Genomic DNA, 19,806 nt, shown 5'->3' with positions numbered 1-19,806 from the left:
TTTGCTCAGCTGCTCAGGGATGAGCATTCCCATTCCCAATCCTCCTGGGGCTCTGAGGGTCCATTTGTCTTGGGAAGGGATTTAAGAGCTCCACCGAAAGCCATTGCTGCAACCTTCAGCTGGGGCCAAGCTCTGGAGGCCTCAGCAGAGCAAGGGAGCTGCTGGAGCAGGGCCAGAGGAGGCCACAGCTAGGCTGGGAAGGCTTGAAGCCCTCTGCTGTGAGGCCAGGCTGGGAGAGTTAGGGGAGTTCAGCCTGGAAAAGAGAAGGCTCCAGGGAGACCTTCTGGTGACCTTGCAGGACTGGAAAGCTGTGTACAGAGTTTTGAGCAGGGCCTGTTAGGACAGGCCAAGGAGGGGGTGGTTTGGAGCTCCAGGAGGGAGCCTCAGAGCAGAGAGAAAGGAGAAATGTTTGACCCTGAGGGTGGTGAGAGCCTGTCCTAGGGTGCCCAGAGAGCTGGGAGCTGCCCCATAGCTAGAACCATCCCAGGTCAAGTTGTTTGGGTCTTGGAGCAACCTGCTGTGGTTGAGGATGTCCCTGCTGCCTGCAGGGGGTTGGACTGGATGACCTTGAGAGGTCCCTTCCAACCCAAAACCTACTCTGAAAGGAGCAGGGCAGTCACTGGCACATCATCAGCATCTGGAGGAGTTGCAGTTGAGAGGTGCCCCTGCCCATGGTGGGGAGGTTGGAGGAGATGATCTCTAAGGTCCCTTCCAACCTCAGCCATTCCAGGAGTCTGTGATTAATCACTTGCAGAGGTTCCTGGAGATGGAGAGCAGGGGGTGGAGAGCAAAACAAGAGGGGAAAGAAGTGAGGAAAGAACAAAGCCTTGAGACCTCCTTCAGTCCACCACAAAGCAGCCAGATTCCAACACTGATTTGTCTTTATTTAGACAAGAATGGAACCTTCTTTCAGTTCCCCAAACTATCCAGAGTGCTCACAAAGTCACCTTCTGGAGGCTCCAGCAGCCATGGAGGAGGAGAAGCCTCTGCCAGGGATGGTGCCTTCATCATCTCAGTTAATCCGGGCAAGCAGCTCTTCAAGTTCTGGTCTAGACTTGAGGCGGCTCTTGAAGTCAGCCTCTGTGTGCTGGGGAAGGAGAAAAGCAAACCCAAGCAGGTCAGGAGCACTTCTTGAGGGCTTCCTGAGCTCAAACCTTCTCCTAAAGGTTTGTTTCAGGGTGAAAAACCAACAGCCTGAGTGTGCCCTGCCCCCAGGGAGTGAGAAGCTCCAGGAGAGTCACTGCAGGCCATGATCCTGTGCTCGGCTCAGCCTGGAAGCTGGTGGCAAAGCTTTGTCCTCCTCTCCTACCCTTCTAGGGGTAAAGCTTTGGGATGCAAAGTTGTGGATAGCAATGAATCACAGAATCAACCAGGTTGGAAAAGACCTCAGAGATCATCAAGTCCAACCTATTACCTAATCCCTAACACCTCCTGACAACTAAGCCATGGCTCCAAGTGCCACATCCAATCCTGTTTTGAACACCTCCAGGGCTGGTGACTCCACCACCTCCCTGGGCAGCACATCCCAATGCCCAATCTCTCTTGCTGGGAAGAACTTTCTCCTCACCTCCAGCCTAAAGGATGGCAGCAGTGTGAACTGCTCTGAAAGGAGCCCTGGAGGCTCCTCCTCAGCTGTTTGAGGTCTTTGGGAAGAGAGGGAGCAGAGCCACTGTGCTGAAAAAGCCAACTGAACATCTCCAACTCTGCCCCTGGAGCCCTTCTCCAGAACTGCATCCCAAAGCTTTCTCTCTCTCCTGGGCAGACAGCTTGGGTCTGCCCCTAAGCTTCCTGCCTCAGGCTCTGCAGATGGCACAATGTCACCTTTCACCCTCCTGAGACAGAGCCAACATCAAAGCAAGAACTGGCAGCCAGGAGGTGGGAAACAGGAGTGTGACCAAAGCAGAGGTTGGTGGACTCAGGAGACCTTCTCCCACCTTCCCCCTGCTTTTGCAGAGCTGGAGATAACTGAAGACTTTTTCAAAGGCCACACCTGATAACCCTTCTGTGTTCCCCTGCTTGCATTTCCTCTGCTGTCTTCTAGCTACCAAATCCTTCAGGCCCTGCATCAAAGGAGGGGTTTCCTGTGGCTGTCTGGATGTCAAATCCTTGGCACTTCTGGAGCTGGATGATCTGAAAGGTCTTTCCCAACCTAACAGGACAGAGGGTGAAACATCTCCTTGTGTTTACTCCACCACTCAGTGCAGTTTGGGCCCCAGTTCCTCAGTGCTCAAAAAAAATCCCAAAACCTTCTTGGCTCTGTCTGCAGAAATGGAGCAGAGCCTCTCTCAGAGCAAATTCCACCAAAAGAGGACTCAGCATTTGGGTTTCCAGCCTCAGCTTTGCTACTGACAGCTCCTGGAGGTTCCTGCTGGTTCCCAGAGCTGAGGTGGTGAAGCATCATTAAAGGAAATGGTGTGAGCAGCAAAAGCAGGGCAGGGATTGTGCCCCTGGGCTGGGCACTGCTGAGGCCACAGCTGGAATCTTGGGTTCAGTTTTGGGCCACTCACTGCCAGAAGGACATTGAGGGCTGGAGCATGTCCAGAGAAGGGCAACCAAGCTGGGGAAGGGTCTGGAGAACAGGGCTGGGGAGGAGCAGCTGAGGGAGTTGGGGGTGTTGAGAATTTGTGCCCCTTGAGGGTTGTCCAGGCCTGCGCCAGGCTGCCCAAGGCAGTGGTGGAGTCCCCATGGCTGGAGGGTTTTCCGAGCTGTGGTGCTGAGGGCCACAGCGGGGGCTGTGCCCTGGGGCAGTGCTGGGTTGATGCTTGGACTTGAGGAGCTGAAAGGTCTCTTCCAGCCAAAAGGATTCTGTGTCCGAGTTCCCTTTTGAATTGCAGGGAATTTGTGACAGCAAGGCAAGCTGCAAGCTGTCATCTGCAGACCTGCAGGAGTGGCTGGGGAGGCAGCTTCTGTGGCTCCTATTATGGGAAGCCAAATGAAACACTCCTCAGGAATTAGAGACAGTTGGTTTTGACAGACCAAGCAATGCCCTGGGTTTAGGAGATGCTGGGAGTCTGTAAATCTAGAGCAGAACAGCCTCAGGATCAGGTCTGTGCAGCATCTCAGCATGGTGTGGTGGGAAAGGACCTCTGGAGCTCAGTCATTCCAAGCCCCCTGCTCCAGCAGGGCACCCCCAGCAGCTTGCCCAGCAGCACCATGGCCAGGGGGGGTTGGAAGCTCTCCACACAAGGAGACTCCACAACCTCTCTGGGCAGCCTGCTCCAGGCCTCCAGCACCCTCACAACAAACAACTTTCTCCTCCTCTCCAGCTGGCACCTCCTGGCTGCCAGTTTGTGCCCCTTGGCCTGTCCCTAGGCAGCACTCAGCAGATGCCAGCCCCAGCCTCTTGCCCTCCACAGCCCCTTCAGCTCTTGCTGAGCATTGCTCAGCTCCCCTCTGGGGCTGCTCTTCTGCAGGCTCTCAGCCCCAGGGCTCTCAGCCTTTGCTCCTCGCAGAGCTGCTCCAGGCCCCTCAGCCTCTCCCCAGCCTCCCCTGGACTCTCTCCAGCAGTTCTCAGTCTCTCTGCAGCTGGGGAGCCCAGACCTGGACCCAGGACTCCAGATGAGGCCTCACCAAGGTGGAGCAGAGGGGAAGAGAACCTCCCTTGAATACTTAGCTCACACTTTTTTAATGCACCCGAGGGTGCCCTTGGCCTTCTTGGCCACTCCAGAAGAGCCCTTGAGCAGGCTGGTGTCACACAGCCCATCTGCAGCCTACCTGCCCAGGCAGAGGTCAGAACTCACCTCTTTCACCAAGAGGTGAACCCCCTCAGGCTGACTGCTCTGAATAACCTCCAAGAATATGGGAGCAAAGGTGGAGCTCAAACCACTGACCTGCAAGAAGAAAACAGGAGTCGTTGGAGGAGCAGAACACCAGGTCCAAAATGGCAAGGAGAGAGAGACTCCAGGTCAGCAGGAGCCTCTGGCTGTCAACCAGCTCCGCAGAGAGGAGGCCGCCTGCTTTTTGTGCACACCTTGCACCTGAAGCTCTTCTTTTGACTCTTCCCTACCCACACTGCTTCCCATCCCTGTTACCCATTCCTGCCTGCCTCTTTCTCCTCAAATGTGCCAAAGCCTCCAAAATAGAGAGTCACAGAATGGCTCAGGTTGGAAGGGACCTCAGAGCTCATCTCCTCCAAGCTCCACACCATGCCCAGGGACACCTCTCAACTAGACTCAGCTGCTCAAGGCCTCATCCAGCCTGGCCTTGAACACCCCTAGGCAGTGCTCTGCCACCCTCAAACTCAAGAAGTTCCTCCTCCTGTTCAGAAGGAACTTCTGCTGTTCCAGTCTGTGCCCCTTGCCCTGTCCCTGGGCACCACTGAACACAGCCTGGTCCCATCCTGCTGCCAGCCACCCTTGAAGTGTTGCTCAGCACTGATGAGATCCCTCCTGGGGCTGCTCTTCTCCAGGCTAAACAGCCCCAATCCTCTCAGCCTCTCCTCACCAGAGCTGTTCCAAGCCCCTCAGCATCTTTGCTGTCCCCTCCCCAGCCAGTCCCTGTCCCTCTGGAACTGGGGAGCCCAGAACTGGCCCCAGCACTCCAGCTGTGGCCTCACCAGGGCAGAGCAGAGCTGGAGGAGAGCCTCCCTTGGTCTCCTCCTGGCCACACTCTTCTTGCTGCACCCCAGGATGCCCTTCTTGGCCACCAGGTCACCTTGCTGGCTTATGTTCCTCCTGTTGTCCACCAGGACCCCCAGGTCCTTTGCCCCAGAGCTGCTCAGCCCCAGGAGGTTGTTCTTGCCCAGGGGCAGGACTCCACACTTGCCCTTAGGGAACTGCAGTGGAGTTCTCTCCACCCAGCAGCCTGTCCAGGTCATGCTGGATGGTGGCACAGCCTGAGGGCTGTCACCACTGCTCCCAGTTTGGTCCCATCAGCAAACTGGCAGAGTGCCTTCAACCTCCAAACTCTGTGCCTTCATCCAGGTCATAGATGAATATATGGAATAGGACTGGACCCAACACCAACCCCTGGGGAACACCACTGGCCACAGGCCTGCAACTTGACTCTGCCCCACTGACAACAACCCTTTGACCTCTGTCCTTCAGCCAGCTCCCAATCCACCTCACCACACACTCATCCAACCTGCCCTTGAGGGGCTTGGCTGTGAGGGTGCCATGGAACAGAACTTCAAAAGCCATTCTGAAGTCCAAGTAGAATGCTCTGGGTTGGAAGGGACCTCCAAAGGTCATCTAGACCCCATCCAGTGCCCTCCCATCATCCATCCATGCAGCTCTGCCATCAGAACACTGCCTGTGGTCAAGAGACTGAATTCAAAGGCGTTCAAGGGCTTGGAGAGCCAGAAGACAGGGAGGAAAGAAAAAGCTCAGTTCTTACCTGGACAACCCTCTGATGGGTAGTGAGGACAGAATCAAGCTGCATTTTGGAGCCTCTCTCTTCCAAGAACAGCACCTCGTTGGTTTTGGTGGGCATGGCATAGCTGCAGGAAGCCACAGGTCAGTGCTCAGGGGAGGGAGCACAGAATCAGAGACTCAGAGTATGGCTCAGGTTGGGAGAGACCTCAGAGCTCATCTGCTCCAAGCTCCACACCATGCCCAGGGACACCTCTCAACTACACTCAGCTGCTCAAGGCCTCATCCAGCCTGGCCTTCAACACCCCCAGGCAGGAGGCAGCCACAGCCTCCCTGGGCAGCCTGTTCCAGAGTATCATCACCCTCATGCTGAAGAACTTCTTCCTCAGCTCCAGCCTGACCCTGCTCTGCCTCAGCTTCAAACCATTCCCCCTTGGCCTGGCTCTAGACACCCTTAGCAAAAGTCCCTCTGCAGCCTTCCTGCAGGATCCCTTCAGCTATTGCAAGGCAGCTCTGAGGTCCCCCTGGAGCCTTCTCTTCTCCAGGCTGAACACCCCCAGCTCCCTCAGCCTGGCCTCAGAGCAGAGCTGCTGCAGCCCTTGGATCATCTTTGTGGCCTCCTCTGGACTCCCTCCAGCAGCTCTGTGTCCTCCTTGTGCTGGGGACAGCAGAACTGGAGGCAGGATTGGAGGTGGGGTCTGAGCAGAGCCAAGGGGCAGAATCCCCTCTCTTGCCCTGCTGCCCACACTCCTCTGGCTGCAGCCCAGCACACAGCTGCCTGCTGGGCTGCCTGAGGGCACTGCTGGCTCCTGGGGAGCACCCAGCACCCCCAAGTCTCTTTCTTCAGGGCTGCTCTCACCCCACTCTGCACCCAGCCTGGCTTTGTGCCTGGGCTTGACCTGACCCAGCTGCAGGAGAACTTTGCAGGGATGAATCAACCTCCAGCAGTGGAGAACATGGAAGGAGATGAACTTTCCATGGCCAATTAATTATGCAGAGGATGCATCCTGCCAACCCAGGAGCTGGGTGCTTCACTGGCAAAAGATAAGGGAGAAGCTCCCAGGACCTTCTGCCAGCAAAAGCCTTCTCCTGGTGACTGCAGCAACCTGGCTGCACTGCAGGCACCAAAGAGTTGAATTCCTCAGACTCATGACAGAACCCCAACATGGTGGAGGTTGGAAGGGAGCTCTGGAGCTCAGCCAGGCCAAGCCCAGCCTGCTCCAGCAGGGCACCCCCAGCAGCTTGCCCAGCAACACCATGGCCAGGGGGGGTTGGAAGCTCTCCACACAAGGAGACTCCACAACCTCTCTGGGCAGCCTGCTCCAGGCCTCCAGCACCCTCACAGCAAACAACTTTCTCCTCCTCTTCAGCTGGCACCTCCTGGCTGCCACTTTGTGCCCCTTGGCCTGTCCCTGGGCAGCACTCAGCAGATGCCAGCCCCAGCCTCTTGCCCCCCACAGCCCCTTCAGCTCTTGCTGAGCATTCATTGCTCAGCTCCCCTCTGGGGCTGCTCTTCTGCAGGCTCTCAGCCTTTGCTCCTCGCAATGCTGCTCCAGGCCCCTCAGCCTCTCCCCAGCCTCCCCTGGACTCTCTCCAGCAGTTCTCAGTCTCTCTGCAGCTGGGGAGCCCAGACCTGGACCAGGACTGCAGCTGTGGCCTGGCTAGGGCAGAGCAGAGGGGCAGCACAGCCTCCCTCAAGGTGTTGCTGGCCACACTCTTCTTGATGCTCCCAGCAGACTTCTGATCTTCTTGTTCCCCAGGGCATCTTGCTGCTTCCTGGGCACCTCCTTGCCTTCCAGCACCCCCTGCTCCTTCTCCTGGCAGCTGCCCTCCAGCAGCTCCCCCCTGGGCTGTGCTGCTGCAGGAGGTTGTCCCTGCCCTTGCCCTGCTTGGTCTTCAGGTTCCTCTCCCCTAGCTCTGCAACCAGCCAAGCTTGGCTGCTTCAGGGACCTGCTGTGCAGCTGAACTCTCCTCTACCACTAAACTGAAGCAGGAGGTGAGTCTCTCACAACCTTCAGGGCTTCCCCAAGCTGATTCTAGTTTCTATCATCAGTATCAGTGCACTGAAGTCAGGGCGTGGATGAAAAACCACCACAGAAACCTCGGCAGCAGAAGTCTGCAACTCTTGAGGCTGCATGCCCAGGCTCAGCACTCACAGCCTTGAGCTTTTGTCTCTCAAAGGAATGAAACCTAAGAGCTATTTTTGGCTTCAGATCTCTTCAGTCAGTGCCTCAACAACTCCACTTCAGCCTGCCTTAGACGAACAAAGCGCTCAAAACTCGCCCAAAGCTCCCCAAGCAGGGGTGGAAGATTTGGCTTTCCCTGTGGGAATCAGAGATTTTAAACACAGTGAGTGGAAGTTGTCTGTGACCTGTTCTGTCCCCTCTCTCCAAGACACTGAGGTGCTGGAGCATGTCCAGAGAAGGGCAATGAAGCTGCTGAAGGGTCTGGAGAACTTCTGAGGAGCAGCTTGGTGGGAAAGGCCCTGGGGGCTTGGCGACAGTAGCTGGAGAGGAGCCAAGGGGTGCCCAGGTGGGCAAGGAGGGCAGCAGCAGCCTGGGCTGGAGCAGCAATGGTGTGGGCAGCAGAAGCAGGGCAGGGATTGTGCCCCTGGGCTGGGCACTGGGGAGCCCACAGCTGCAAGCCTGAGGGCAGGGTTGGGCCCTCCCTGCCAGAAGGACCTTGAGGGCTAGGACAGGGCCAGAAAAGGGCAAGGAAGCTGGGGAGGGGTCTGGAGAAGGAAGAGAAGGCTCTGGAGAAGTTGTGAGGAGCAGCTGAGGGAGCTGGGGGGGTTGAGGCTGCAGCAGAGGGGGCTGAGGGGAGACCTTGTGGCTCTCTGCAGCTCCCTGAGAGCAGCTTGGAGCCAGGTGGGAGTTGGTCTCTTCTCCCAAAGAACAAAGGATAGGACAAGAGGAGATGGCCTCAAGTTGCAGCAGGGGAGGTTCAGGTTGGGCATTAGGTGAAACTCCTTCACTGAAAAGGTTAAACAAAAGGAAATAGCCTCAAAGTTTCACCAAGGGGTGTTCAGGTTGGCCCTGAGGAGCAATTTGTGCCCCTTGAGGGGTGCCCAGGCCTGTGGCAGGCTGCCCAGGGCAGTGGTGGAGTCCCCATGGCTGGAGGGGTTGGGAAGCTGTGGAGCTGTGGTGCTGAGTGCCATGGGGTGGTGGTGCCCTGGGGCAGTGCTGGGTTGCTGCTTGGATGGGATGATCTCAAAGGCCTCCAAGCACCATGACTGTGTGATTGCATCAGGCACCAGGCTGACAGAGCTGGGGGTGGCTGTGCTGCTCCTACCTTTCAGTGACTCTGAGGGAGAGGTGGTTGCAGAGCCTATGGATGTACTGAGCAAAGTGCTCCACCAGGCACATGTCGTAGGAGGTCACCTGGATGTTGAGATCTCCATACTCATGCTCTGTCCCAGGGTTGATCTCTTTCATCTGGACTTTCTTCTTCTTTGGAGCCTGGATTTGAAAGGGAATAAAGCAGAAACTGCAGGTGCCTTGCAGAAAGGTGAGAAGGGAAAGCTCTGACTCCAGCACTGGGGTCACTTCCTGGGGGGGGCCCTCACTCCAAGGAGGACACTGAGGGGCTGGAGGGAGTCCAGAGAAGGGCAACAAAGCTGGGGCAGGCTCTGGAGAACAAGGAGAAGGTTGGGCTAGGTAATCTCTAAGGTCCTTTCCAACCTAAGCCACTCCACATCTGCACTTCATCAGTGTCCTCACCCTCCACTGCTGCTGACAGCTTTGGCTTTGGGGATGCTCTGGGTTGTTGTTTTTTTTCCTGTTTGCTTGAGGATTCACCTGGGAACTGAGTCACTTTTAATCCCTTTCCACCACAGCTTTGCTGTCTGAGGCAGAGATCAGCCAAACCCTTTCCCTACCTTTTATCTGCTCCCAGAAAAACCCTGAGAAGGGTCTGGAGAGTTTCTGAAGAGCAGCTGAGGGACCTGGGGTTGTTCAGCCTGAAGCAAAGGAGGCTGAGAGGAGACCTTCTAGCACTCTGCAGCTCCCTGAGGAGCCAGGTGGGGGGTGGTGATTCTCTGATTCCAACTCTTGGTCAGGCTCCAGGGGGACCTCAGAGCTGCCTTGCAATAGCTGAAGGGATCCTGCAGGAAGGCTGCAGAGGGACTTTTGCTAAGGGTGTCTAGAGCCAGGCCAAGGGGGAGTGGTTTGAAGCTGAGGCACAGCAGGGTCAGGCTGGAGCTGAGGAAGAAGTTCTTCAGCAGGAGGGTGGTGAGACTCTGGAACAGGCTGCCCAGGGAGGCTGTGGCTGCCTCCTGCCTGGGGGTGTTGAATGCCAGGCTGGATGAGGCCTTGAGCAGCTGAGTCAAGTTGAGAGGTGTCCCTGGGCATGGTGTGGAGGTTGGAGATGAGCTCTGAGGTCCCTCCCAACCTAAGCCAGCCTGTGATTCCATGGAGACAAGAATGCAGCAGCTGAAGCATGTGTGGAGTGTTGTGAGTGGAGGCTTCATGGGACACAGCACTCTCTGGTAAGGAAGTAGCAGTGTACTGATTGATGAGACATGGAATTGGCAATCCTAACATTTCAATCAGACTGGGAAGGGTTGGGTTAGATGAAAGCAAGGCCAGCAGGACAGTTTGGACACTTACCTCCTTTGGCAGCAGATATTTAAACCTCCCAATGCCATGAGTGGGATTGGATCTGTAGTGTCTGTGGCAGCTCAGGAGTGCACCACCTTTACAAAGCAAAGCAGAGCAGATCTGGGGTTAGCCAAGTGGCAGCCAGCTCTTAACAGACAAGAGGAAAAAAAATGCTTTGAGAACCCAAAATCCACACTGGGGGCAAGGGTATGTGCTCAGGTCTTTGGAAGGATTTGTCCTCAGGGGTTTTGGGGGTGGGGGGGGGGGGTTGATCAAAGGTAGGGAAAGGGTTTGGCTGATCTCTGCCCCACACAGCAAAGCTTTATTAGAATAAACCTTTATTAGAATAAACCAAACCAGGTTGGAAGAGACCTTCAAGATCATCGTGTCCAACCCATCAACCAATCCAACCCACCCAAACAGCTAACCCATGGCACCAAGCACCCCATCAAGTCTCCTTCTGAACACCTTCAATGACGGCGACTCCACCACCTCCCCGGGCAGCCCATTCCAATGGGCAATCACTCTTTCTGTATAGAACTTCTTCCTAACATCCAACCTGAACCTCCCCTGGCGCAGCCTGTCATGGAAAGGATTAAAAGTGACTCAGTTCCCAGGTGAATCCTCAAGCAAACAGGAAAAAAAAAAAAAAACCAACAACCCAGAGTATCCACAAAGCTGTCAGCAGCAGTGGAGGGTGAGGACACTGATGGAGTACAGATGGAGAGCAGTGCCAAGTGGTGTCCCTCAGGGGTCTGTGCTGGGACCTGTGCTGGTTAATATTTGTATCAATGCCACAGAGAGCAGGATCCAGGCACCATCAGCAGTGTGCAGGTGGCACCAAGCTGAGTGGTGCTGTGGATCCACCAGAGGGACAGGATGGCATCCAGAGGGACCTGGACAGGCTGGAGAGGTGAAGCCCAGGTGAACCTCAGGAGGTTCCACAAGAGCAAGTGCAGGGCTCTGCCCCTGGGCTGGAACAATCCTCACTATCAATACAGACTGGGGGAGGAGGGGATGGAAAGCAGCCCTGAGGAAAAGGCCTTGGGGGTGCTGGGGGGGGAGAAGCTGGACAGGAGCAGGCAGTGTGAGCTTGCAGCACAGAAGGCCAAGGGCAGCCTGGGCTGCATCCAAAGCAGCACTGGCAGCAGAGCCAGAGAGGTGATTCTGCCACTTTGCTCTGCTCTGGGGAGACCTCACCTGGAGTGCTGTGTGCAGGTCTGGAGCCCTCAGCACAGGAAGGACCTGGAGCTGCTGGAGCAGGTCCAGAGGAGGGCCAGGGAAATGCTCAGGGGGTTGGAGCAGCTCTGCTCTGAGGCCAGGCTGAGGGAGCTGGGGGTGTTCAGCCTGGAGAAGAGAAGGCTCTGGGGAGACCTAATAGCAGCCTGCCAGTACCTGAAGGGGGCTACAGGAAGGATGGAGAGAGACTGTTTGCAGAGGCCTGCAGGGACAGGATGAGAGGCAATGGCTTCAAACTGGAGCAGAGCAGAGTTAGATTGGATGTGAGGAACAAGTTCTGCACCATGAGGGTAGTGGAACACTGGCACAGGTTGCCCAGGGAGGTGGTTGAGGTCCCATCCCTGGAGATATTCAAGGTGAGGCCGGACAGGGCTCTGGGCAACCTGATCTGGTGGAGGATGTCCCTGGTGAGTTCAGAAGGGGTTGGACTGGATGATCTTTGGAGGTCCCTTCCAACCCAGACCATTCTATGACTCCATGAAATGTCTTCAAGTGAGAGCAGCAATGGATCTGAGTCTCAGTTCACTTTAATTCCAATCCTGTTCAAATCTTCAGGTGTGAGGAAGCCAAATCATAAATGGGATCAGCTTTTAGGTTTTTTTAGCTCCTTCCCCAGAGTAAATTTGGAACCTTCCCATCAATAATAAAAGCTCAGAACAACAAAGAGAAACTGAGCATCAAGGATCTGAAGCCATTCAGTTCCATTTGGCCTCCACCTCCAAAGCCAATTCTGCTTTATGTGGTGCCAGGGAACTCCCCCAGGAGCTGACAGGGATGCCAGGCAGACCCTGGGCTGCAGCAGAGTGAATAGTGGAGCTAAGAGCATGACTGACACCAGCTGCTTAGCCAAGAACAGGGAAAGAGAAGGAAAGGTGAAGGAAATAAAAAGGTCTGGAAGTGGAGAAGCAGCTGCTCAGGTTATTTAACCAAACCAGGCTAAAAACAGTCAAAAAGAGGCACAACCACTCCCTTGTGGGAGATTTTGAGGGGGTAAATGACCTTTTGACTTGCATTGGGTTACCAAGAGGCCTCACCTGCAGCGCACAAAGTGCTTTCTCCAGCTGTTGCTGCCCTGCAGGGAAGAAGAGGAATTGTTAAAAGCTCTGATTTCACCCATTTGTGCAAACACAACACACCTGGCCAAGCTCCTGGGCCAAAAGCTCACTCCCCCCAAACACACAGTTTCCCTTAGCCTAAAGGCTTTCCCCTCCCTACATCCTCCAGCCCTTTGAACTCTCAGGCACCATCCAAAGCCTTCCCTCTTTTCCCCCTTCCATGAGTGGTTTCAATGCTTCAGACTGGGTTTTACTGGGTTTGGTTTCAAGCCTACTCACCTGCTGAGTGCTAGCACCTGCTTCAGCAACACTTCATTCCTCAAGCACAGCACCTGCAAAGAGCCACCACAGAGGATGCCCAGGGAGTTCCCACTGCCACTTCCCAGAATCCATCCATAAAACCACAGCCGAGACCCTCAGAATGCACCAGGAACCCTCCCAGTCTCTCCACAGCCCCCAGTCAGTCACCTGAGACCCTCAGAATGTCAGTCCCTGAGGACACTGACAGGGCTGTGAGGGGTTCTATGTCATTGAGGGCATGCCTAGATGCCTATGGAGGCTAAGGGGTCCCTGCTTCTGATTTACAGAATCCCAACATGGTAGAGATTGGAATAGACCTCTGGAGCTCACCCAGTCCAAGGTTCCTGCTCCAGCAGGGAACCCACAGCAGCTTGCCCAGGGGCACCATGGCCAGGGGGGGTTGGAAGCTCTCCACACAAGGAGACTCCACAACCTCTCTGGGCAGCCTGCTCCAGGCCTCCAGCACCCTCACAACAAACAACTCTCTTCTCCTCTCCTGCTGGCACCTCCTGGCTGCCAGTTTGTGCCCCTTGGCCTGTCCCTGGGCAGCACTCAGCAGATGCCAGCCCCAGCCTCTTGCCCCCCACAGCCCCTTCAGCTCTTGCTGAGCATTGCTCAGCTCCTCTCTGGGGCTGCTCTTCTGCAGGCTCTCAGCCCCAGGGCTCTCAGCCTTTGCTCCTCACAGAGCTGCTCCAGGCCCCTCAGCCTCTCCCCAGCCTCCCCTGAATTTTCTCCAGCACTTCTCAGTCCCTCTGGAGCTGGGGAGGCAAGATCTGGATACAGCACTATAGCTGTGGCCTGGCTAGGGCAGAGCAGAGGGGCAGAAGCTCCCTCGGCCTGCTGCTGCCCACACTCTTCTTAATACCCCTGGACACACCAGAGATGACGACGCAGGACACTGAATCAGCATCAGGCCTGTGCCCCTAAAGAAACCCCCTCGAGAGATCTTGAGGCACCATCCTAGCCCCAAGGTCGAGCCCGGACGGTCCCCTCCAGACTCCCCGGGGGCACGACTGGGCCTGACCACTCCTGTCACCAGTCCCCAAACCAGGCCTGTGCCTCCCCACCCCTCGGGCCGGGCCTGTCCCCTGTGTCACTCCTCCCCGGCACCGGGTCTGGTGTTCCCCCAGCCGGTCACCGCCCGCCGGTACCTTCGGCATGGCCGCGCTCCTCCTGCCGCCTCGGACCGCAGCTCGGTCTCTCGCTCAAAGCGTTTCCCCACCCCGGCACCGCGCCTCGGTGCGTGGTCCACTCAGGCCCCCGCGGCCCGCAGCTCCCGCCCTTGCGTTCCGCCCACCGAGACTTCCCGGGGAAATGAGTGGCGACCATTTCGGGACTCGCAGGGCCCCAAACTTCTTAAGGAAGGCGTAGGCAGGGCCTGAGGAGAGGGTAAAGGAGGATAATTCGTCACCGCCGCCCCCTCACACACACGGGCGGCAGCGATATCACCATGGCGGCGGCGGCGGTACAGCCAGCCCCAAGCCCAGCGCCACGCACCCTGCTAGTCCTGTCCCGACCCCCTGCTCGCTCCTCGCACGCTGATTGGATTCCAGCCGCGTCCATCGGGTCATGGCGCGGCCATCTTGAGTGTGGCCTGGCTGGGCTGGCACCCGGCTCGGCGGCCATCTTGAGTGTGGCCTATTCGCTCCTGCCTTGCCGCCGCCATGTTAGAGGCAGCTCTCTGAGGTGGGAGAGGCGATGGAGTGAGGCGGTGAGGGGGGAGCAGGCTTCAAGGTGAGGGGATCTGCGTTTGTCAGCCCTTAGCCAGCTCACGTTGCCCCTGCCGGCTGTGAGATTCCAGGCCAGGGACCCAGTGGGAGCCCCTGCTCCAGCTGGGAGGCAGGGCCTGTGGGGTGCCTAAGGCCAGCCTGGGTGCGCAGGCCTGGGGCAGGGCCAAAGGATCTGAAACTCGACCTGCCCGTTCTGGCCCTGCCAGCTGGAGCAAGCGCTGTAAAGGGCCTTTTGCAGTGGTGGCGGAGGCAGGGCTGGACCTTACCCTGTCGGCAACAGATGTGCAATGGGGTCAGCTGTGTCTGTGTTGGCAGGCTGCCACTGGCCTTGAAAGTGAAGCAGTGTGGCAGGAGCTCTGTGGCCCTTGTACTTTTGGCTTGTGGGGGAAGGAAAGCCCAACTCTTCTTTCAGCAGCAAGCTGCTGCATCTGAGGATGGAGTGAAACCTGCCTCAGTGTCAGCACTTTGATCCCAGCTGCTGTCTGCAGGCACTTCCTTGAAGCATTTTCGAGTGGGAAGCATCCAGGAAGGATGGGCTGATGGGGAGCTCCCTGCTTTGCAGCATGTGTATCCCAGTGGGAGAAGAGGTGGGCAAAGGAGAGGTCTGCCTGGCAGATTGGGTGAGAAGAGATGGGTGCTGCATGCCCCTGTGCCCCCTGAACCAGTCAGTCTGGAGTTGGCTTGGGAGAATGCATCCTGTTGCAAATTGCCCCCTCTTGTCTCTTCCACCCTCTTCTTCTTCACCAGGCTATCCAATACAAACCTTCATGTCTCCTAGGTCCTTTCTCACACCCCTCCCTCCTATCAGGCCCAAATTTCCCCCTTCTTGCCTGGCAGATGCTTCTGCCCACTTCCCTGAGCCCCCTATCTCAGGGCTGTCCTGGGCAGCAGCAGCCTGGGAGCTTTGATTTCAAGTCAGGATTTCCAGCTTTGCTGACTGATTGCTGCTCTGATTGCTTTTGGAGCTGTTAGGGCTCATGGTGGATTTTCTCTCTCCAGTTCATCAGTGCCCCTTGATGTGGCAGTTCTCCTCTGCTGCAGGCCAGGCTTGAGCATTCGATTTCTGCTCTGTGATCCATCCTGCCAGCGCCTAGCCTGCACTTCTCACTGCCTAGAGCTCCCACCACACAGCTGACAGCCCAGATGTTCATCCTCATTGTGATCTGGTGCATGGAGGGTAGAGAATGAACAGGAGAGGGCAAGGTCTGGCTGCCAGAAGAGCTCCTGTGGGCTCTGTGCCACCTTTTCCACCCTACCTGCTCAGCACATGGAGATAGCAGAGGACATCTACACCACCTTTGCTCTCTCCATGTTTTGCAAGGGGACACACTCCCAGCTGTGGCTTTGTGACACTCCCTGCACACCATAAAACTGCTCATGTGGCAGAGATGTGCTGCCCTTTGATCCTCACCTGGACAGCCCCAGGCAAGGCCACCCTGGCAATGACACTTGTTGGATGACTTTGAGCAAGGAACTGAGTTGGAATCTGTTGAGGCTGGCACTCGCATCTCAGGAAAGTTTGGCTTCTCCTGTTGTGAACTTTGAAGCCCTGGAGGAAATTCCATGGTAGAGGAGGGGCTGCTGTGATTGCAGGGAACTGCCTGGCCCTGCATTTGTGGGAGGAGGCCATGACAGCCACTGTAATTAAGAGCAGGTCATGCTCACAACCTGTTCTGTGACCTCAGATGTTGTGTGCTGATGGAGGAAGTCTACACCCCACTAAACCCTCTGCTCCTCATGGGGACTTCTCTAGCCTGGAGAAAACTGGGAGGGCACCCTCTTAATGCTAACCAATATCTAGAGGGTGGGGGGCAAGAGGATGGGGCTGGGATATTCTCAGTGGTGCCCAGGGACATGGCATGTGGCAGCGAGCACAAACTGGAACCCAGGAGGTGCCAGCTGAAGAGGAGGAGAAAGTTGTTTGCTGTGAGGGTGCTGGAGGCCTGGAGCAGGCTGCCCAGAGAGGTTGTGGAGTCTCCTTGTGTGGAGAGCTTCCAACCCCCCCTGGCCATGGTGTTGCTGGGCAAGCTGCTGGGGGTGCCCTGCTGGAGCAGGCTGGGCTTGGCCTGGCTGAGCTCCAGAGCTCCCTTCCAACCTCCACCATGTTGGGGTTCTGTCATGAGTCTGAGGAATTCAACTCTTTGGTGCCTGCAGTGCAGCCAGGTTGCTGCAGTCACCAGGAGAAGGCTTTTGCTGGCAGAAGGTCCTGGGAGCTTCTCCCTTATCTTTTGCCAGTGAAGCACCCAGCTCCTGGGTTGGCAGGATGCATCCTCTGCATAATTAATTGGCCATGGAAAGTTCATCTCCTTCCATGTTCTCCACTGCTGGAGGTTGATTCATCCCTGCAAAGTTCTCCTGCAGCTGGGTCTAGCTGAGAGGTGTCCCTGGGCATGGTGGGGAGGTTGGAAGAGATGAGCTCTGTGGTCCTTTCCAACCTGAGCCATTCCATGAGTTTCTCATTCTGTGATCCCTCCCCTGAGCACTGACCTGTGGCTTCCTGCAGCTATGCCATTGCCCACTTGCTCCTGGGCAAGCTATTGTGGGTACCCTGCTGGAGCAGAGGGCTTGGCCTGGCTGAGCTCCAGAGGTCCTTTCCCACCTCACCTAATGCTGGGATTCTGAGATTCTGTGAGCTTTCAGCCCCCCACAAAATGTGGCTGAGGAGGGAGTGTTGCCCTTGACATACCCTGTTTGGGGTACAGCAGTCACCACTGAACACGATCCAGGGATCCCCCTCCCAATGCCCATTGTTGTCCTACATGCTGGCTCCTCACTGCAGAGCTTCTCCAGCATTTAGCACAGGCAGATATATTTTAAGACCAGAAGGGACAATAAAATAATCCCATTCAGGCTCCTGTACCTTACAGCCTACAGATTTCTGCTGCCTCCCAGCTGGATGGAAGCTGATCCCTCCTCTTTCAATGAAAGGGTAAGGTTCCTGCTCTTGATTGTGCCTGGATACAAAGAGACTGCAGCTCTGAGCAGCTTCTGGCAGCTGAGCACCCTTCCCCTCTTCAAAATGTGGATCTTCTGTCCAACTGGGGTGTGCTTCAAGCTCTGCCTTTGACTAATGGATGGTTTCACAGCCAGGTTAACCCAGTCCCAACCTGCCTTTTGGGGACACTTAGCAAGAGAAGCAAAAGTGCTCTGCTGATTTTTCCATTCAGTTGCAGAAATTCCAGCCAGTCCATGTCTCTACTGGGATGAAAAACAAAAGGCAGCTCTTCCTTCTTTGGGGAGAAGGCTTCAGGCAGACCTTAGAGCAGCTTTCCAGTACCTGAAGGGGGCTCCAGAAGAGCTGGGGAGGGACTTCTGACAGAGTCTTGGAGTGACAGGATGAGGGGGAAAGGATTGAAGCTGGAAGAGGGGAGATTGAGACTGAAGGTTAGGGAAGAAATTCTTGCCAGTGAGGGTGGGGAGAGACTGGCACAGGTTGCCCAGGGAGGCTGTGGGTGTCTTCTCCCTGGAGGTGTTCAAGGCCAGGCTGGATGAGGCCTTGAGCAGCCTGGGCTGGTGGGAGGTGTCCCTGCCCATGGCAGGGGGTTGGAATTGGATGATCCTTAAGGTCCCTTCCAACCCAACCCATTCCATGCTTCTATGGTTCTCAAGGCTCCCTTGGCTGCTGAGAGGGCCACGTCTTGCTGGAGAAGTTGTTTCATCCATCCTCTTCTGGTTTGCTGAAGATTTTTCTCCATCACAGAGCTGGATGTGCCCTTTGAAGGACCCAGCATGGTGCACACAGCACAAGTTCCAACAGAGCTGATGCCTGGGTGGTTTGTGACCTACACAGTCAGAGAACCCAAGGATCCCAGGTTGGGTGAGAGCTCAAGGATCATCTGGTCCAACCATTTCTCACCAAAGCTTGGTCTAGACAAAATAGCACAGCACCCTACTCAGATAAATCTAACTTAGAAGTGTCCAGTGCTGGGGACTCTACCACCTCCCTGAGGAGATTATTCCAGTGTTGTTCTTGTGAAAAGTGGTCCTCCTGTATCCAATGGGAATCTCCCCAGGCCTTAGTTGTCCTCATCACCTCTTGTCTTCTCCATGAGGCTCCCTGGCAAAAGGGAGGGAGCCTCCATCTCCTTTGCACCCAACATGGTGACAGGGTCTCCCCTTGAACCTTCTTTTCTCCAGCTCTCTCAGTTTCTTCTCAGATGGCAGCTTCCTAGGCCTTAGCTCACCTTGGTGGCCCTTCTCTGCACCTTCTTCAGCCTGTCCACCTCTTTACCTCAGCTGGTGATGTCCTTGGTGATGTGAGCCACCACCTCCTTGGCCATTTTGCTGCTGCAGCACAGCAGTCACTCCTGTTGAGCTGCTTGTCTTTCAGAAAGCATGCATGGACTCCCATGTTGGTGAGGCAGGAATCGTTTATTGGTACAGAACAAGCAGCTTATATAGGAAAAATCGAGCAGGGTAAGCAATTCCCTGACATTCTTGCACCACTGCTGCTAATTGGGTTTTCTCCTTTGATATGCAGCTGTCCATTGTTATCTTCATCCCATATCAGGTTGGTCTTCTCCAGCATGGAGACAAGCGTCCTCTTGTCTGGCACGTCAGGTTGTTTACCATGGTCAGCTGTTCTTTATCATCAAGCCATCCTTCCAGTATCAGTGGCCTATTGTTCTTTCTCGTCCTGAAACCTTCCATAGATACTTTCTGCTTTCCTACACTTGTCCACCAGCATCTCCAAGTCTCTTTGCACAGAGGTAGATCCCAGCCTGTGCTGAAGGCTCTTGCAGTCTCCCTGCCCCTTCTCTCAACCTGCAAACCTGTCCTAAGGGGACTCAAGATCTAGCATCTGAAAGTCTCCTTTTGGGACTTGTCTGATGCCAAAAAATAGAATCAAAAAGTGGTTAAATGCACCTTAGAAGAACACCTCTGACAGGGGTCTCCTGCCTTCTGCAGCACTTCTCCTGGGACCATGCCTGAGGCCCACAGGAGCTGGTGGGGTGATGGGAATGGGCTGATGATTTCAAACTACAAGAGGGAGATTTAAATTAGGTAGAAGGAAGAAATTTGTGGCTGTGAGGGTGGTGAGGACCTGACCCACATTGCCCAGAGAGGTGGGGGACATCCCATTCCAGGTCAGGTTGTCAGGAGCTCAGAGCAACCTACTCTAGTCGCAGCTGTCCCTGCTGACTGCAGGGTGTTGGACTGGATGACCTTTGAAGGGCTCTTCCAACCCAAACCATTCCATGAATCTATCATTTTCTCTGGCTTCAGTGAGCAGAGGCAGGTCCCTCAACTGCTTTATCTTGAAAGCCTCATCCACATCCTCTGCCAGCCCTTGGGCTGGAGCCTCTTTGGCAGGCAATGCAGAAACCTTTCCTTTGTTGGCACAAGGAGATGCTGAGCCTGAGCAAAGAGCAGAGCTTTTGGGGATAGAAATAATGGTTCCTAACAATCAGGAGTTCTCCCTGGGAGAGGGAAGTTCAAGACCTCTCCCTGGGATCAGCAGAAAAAGTCCTTGAATCCATCCCAACATATCAACAAGGACAACAGAGGTTGTCACAGTCACAGAACTGCTGTGGTTGGAGAAGACCTTCTAGATTCATAGAATGGGTTGGGTCAG

General features: G+C 55.6%; 1 protein-coding gene across 1 annotated transcript; it reads right to left on the bottom strand.

Annotated features, from left to right (window-relative positions):
- Positions 1-863: 863 nt before the first annotated feature.
- On the bottom strand, positions 864-13,951 carry MRPL48 (mitochondrial ribosomal protein L48). The gene is made up of 8 exons (XM_068139252.1): positions 13,653-13,951; positions 12,481-12,533; positions 12,181-12,218; positions 9,917-10,002; positions 8,601-8,767; positions 5,335-5,437; positions 3,741-3,830; positions 864-1,087 (listed from the first exon to the last, which is right to left on the bottom strand). The coding sequence occupies exons 1-8, from the start codon at positions 13,659-13,661 to the stop codon at positions 1,013-1,015; spliced, it is 621 nt and encodes a 206-aa protein (XP_067995353.1). The 5' UTR covers positions 13,662-13,951; the 3' UTR covers positions 864-1,012.
- Between the last annotated feature and the right edge of the window lie 5,855 nt (positions 13,952-19,806).

This window comes from Melanerpes formicivorus, unplaced genomic scaffold, assembly GCF_026170545.1.
Source record: "Melanerpes formicivorus ecotype bairdi unplaced genomic scaffold, bMelFor1.0.p_v2 SCAF_1, whole genome shotgun sequence".
NCBI lineage: Eukaryota > Metazoa > Chordata > Aves > Piciformes > Picidae > Melanerpes > Melanerpes formicivorus.
Note: the sequence above shows the minus strand (reverse complement) of the source record. Positions and strands in the feature narration are given on the sequence as shown.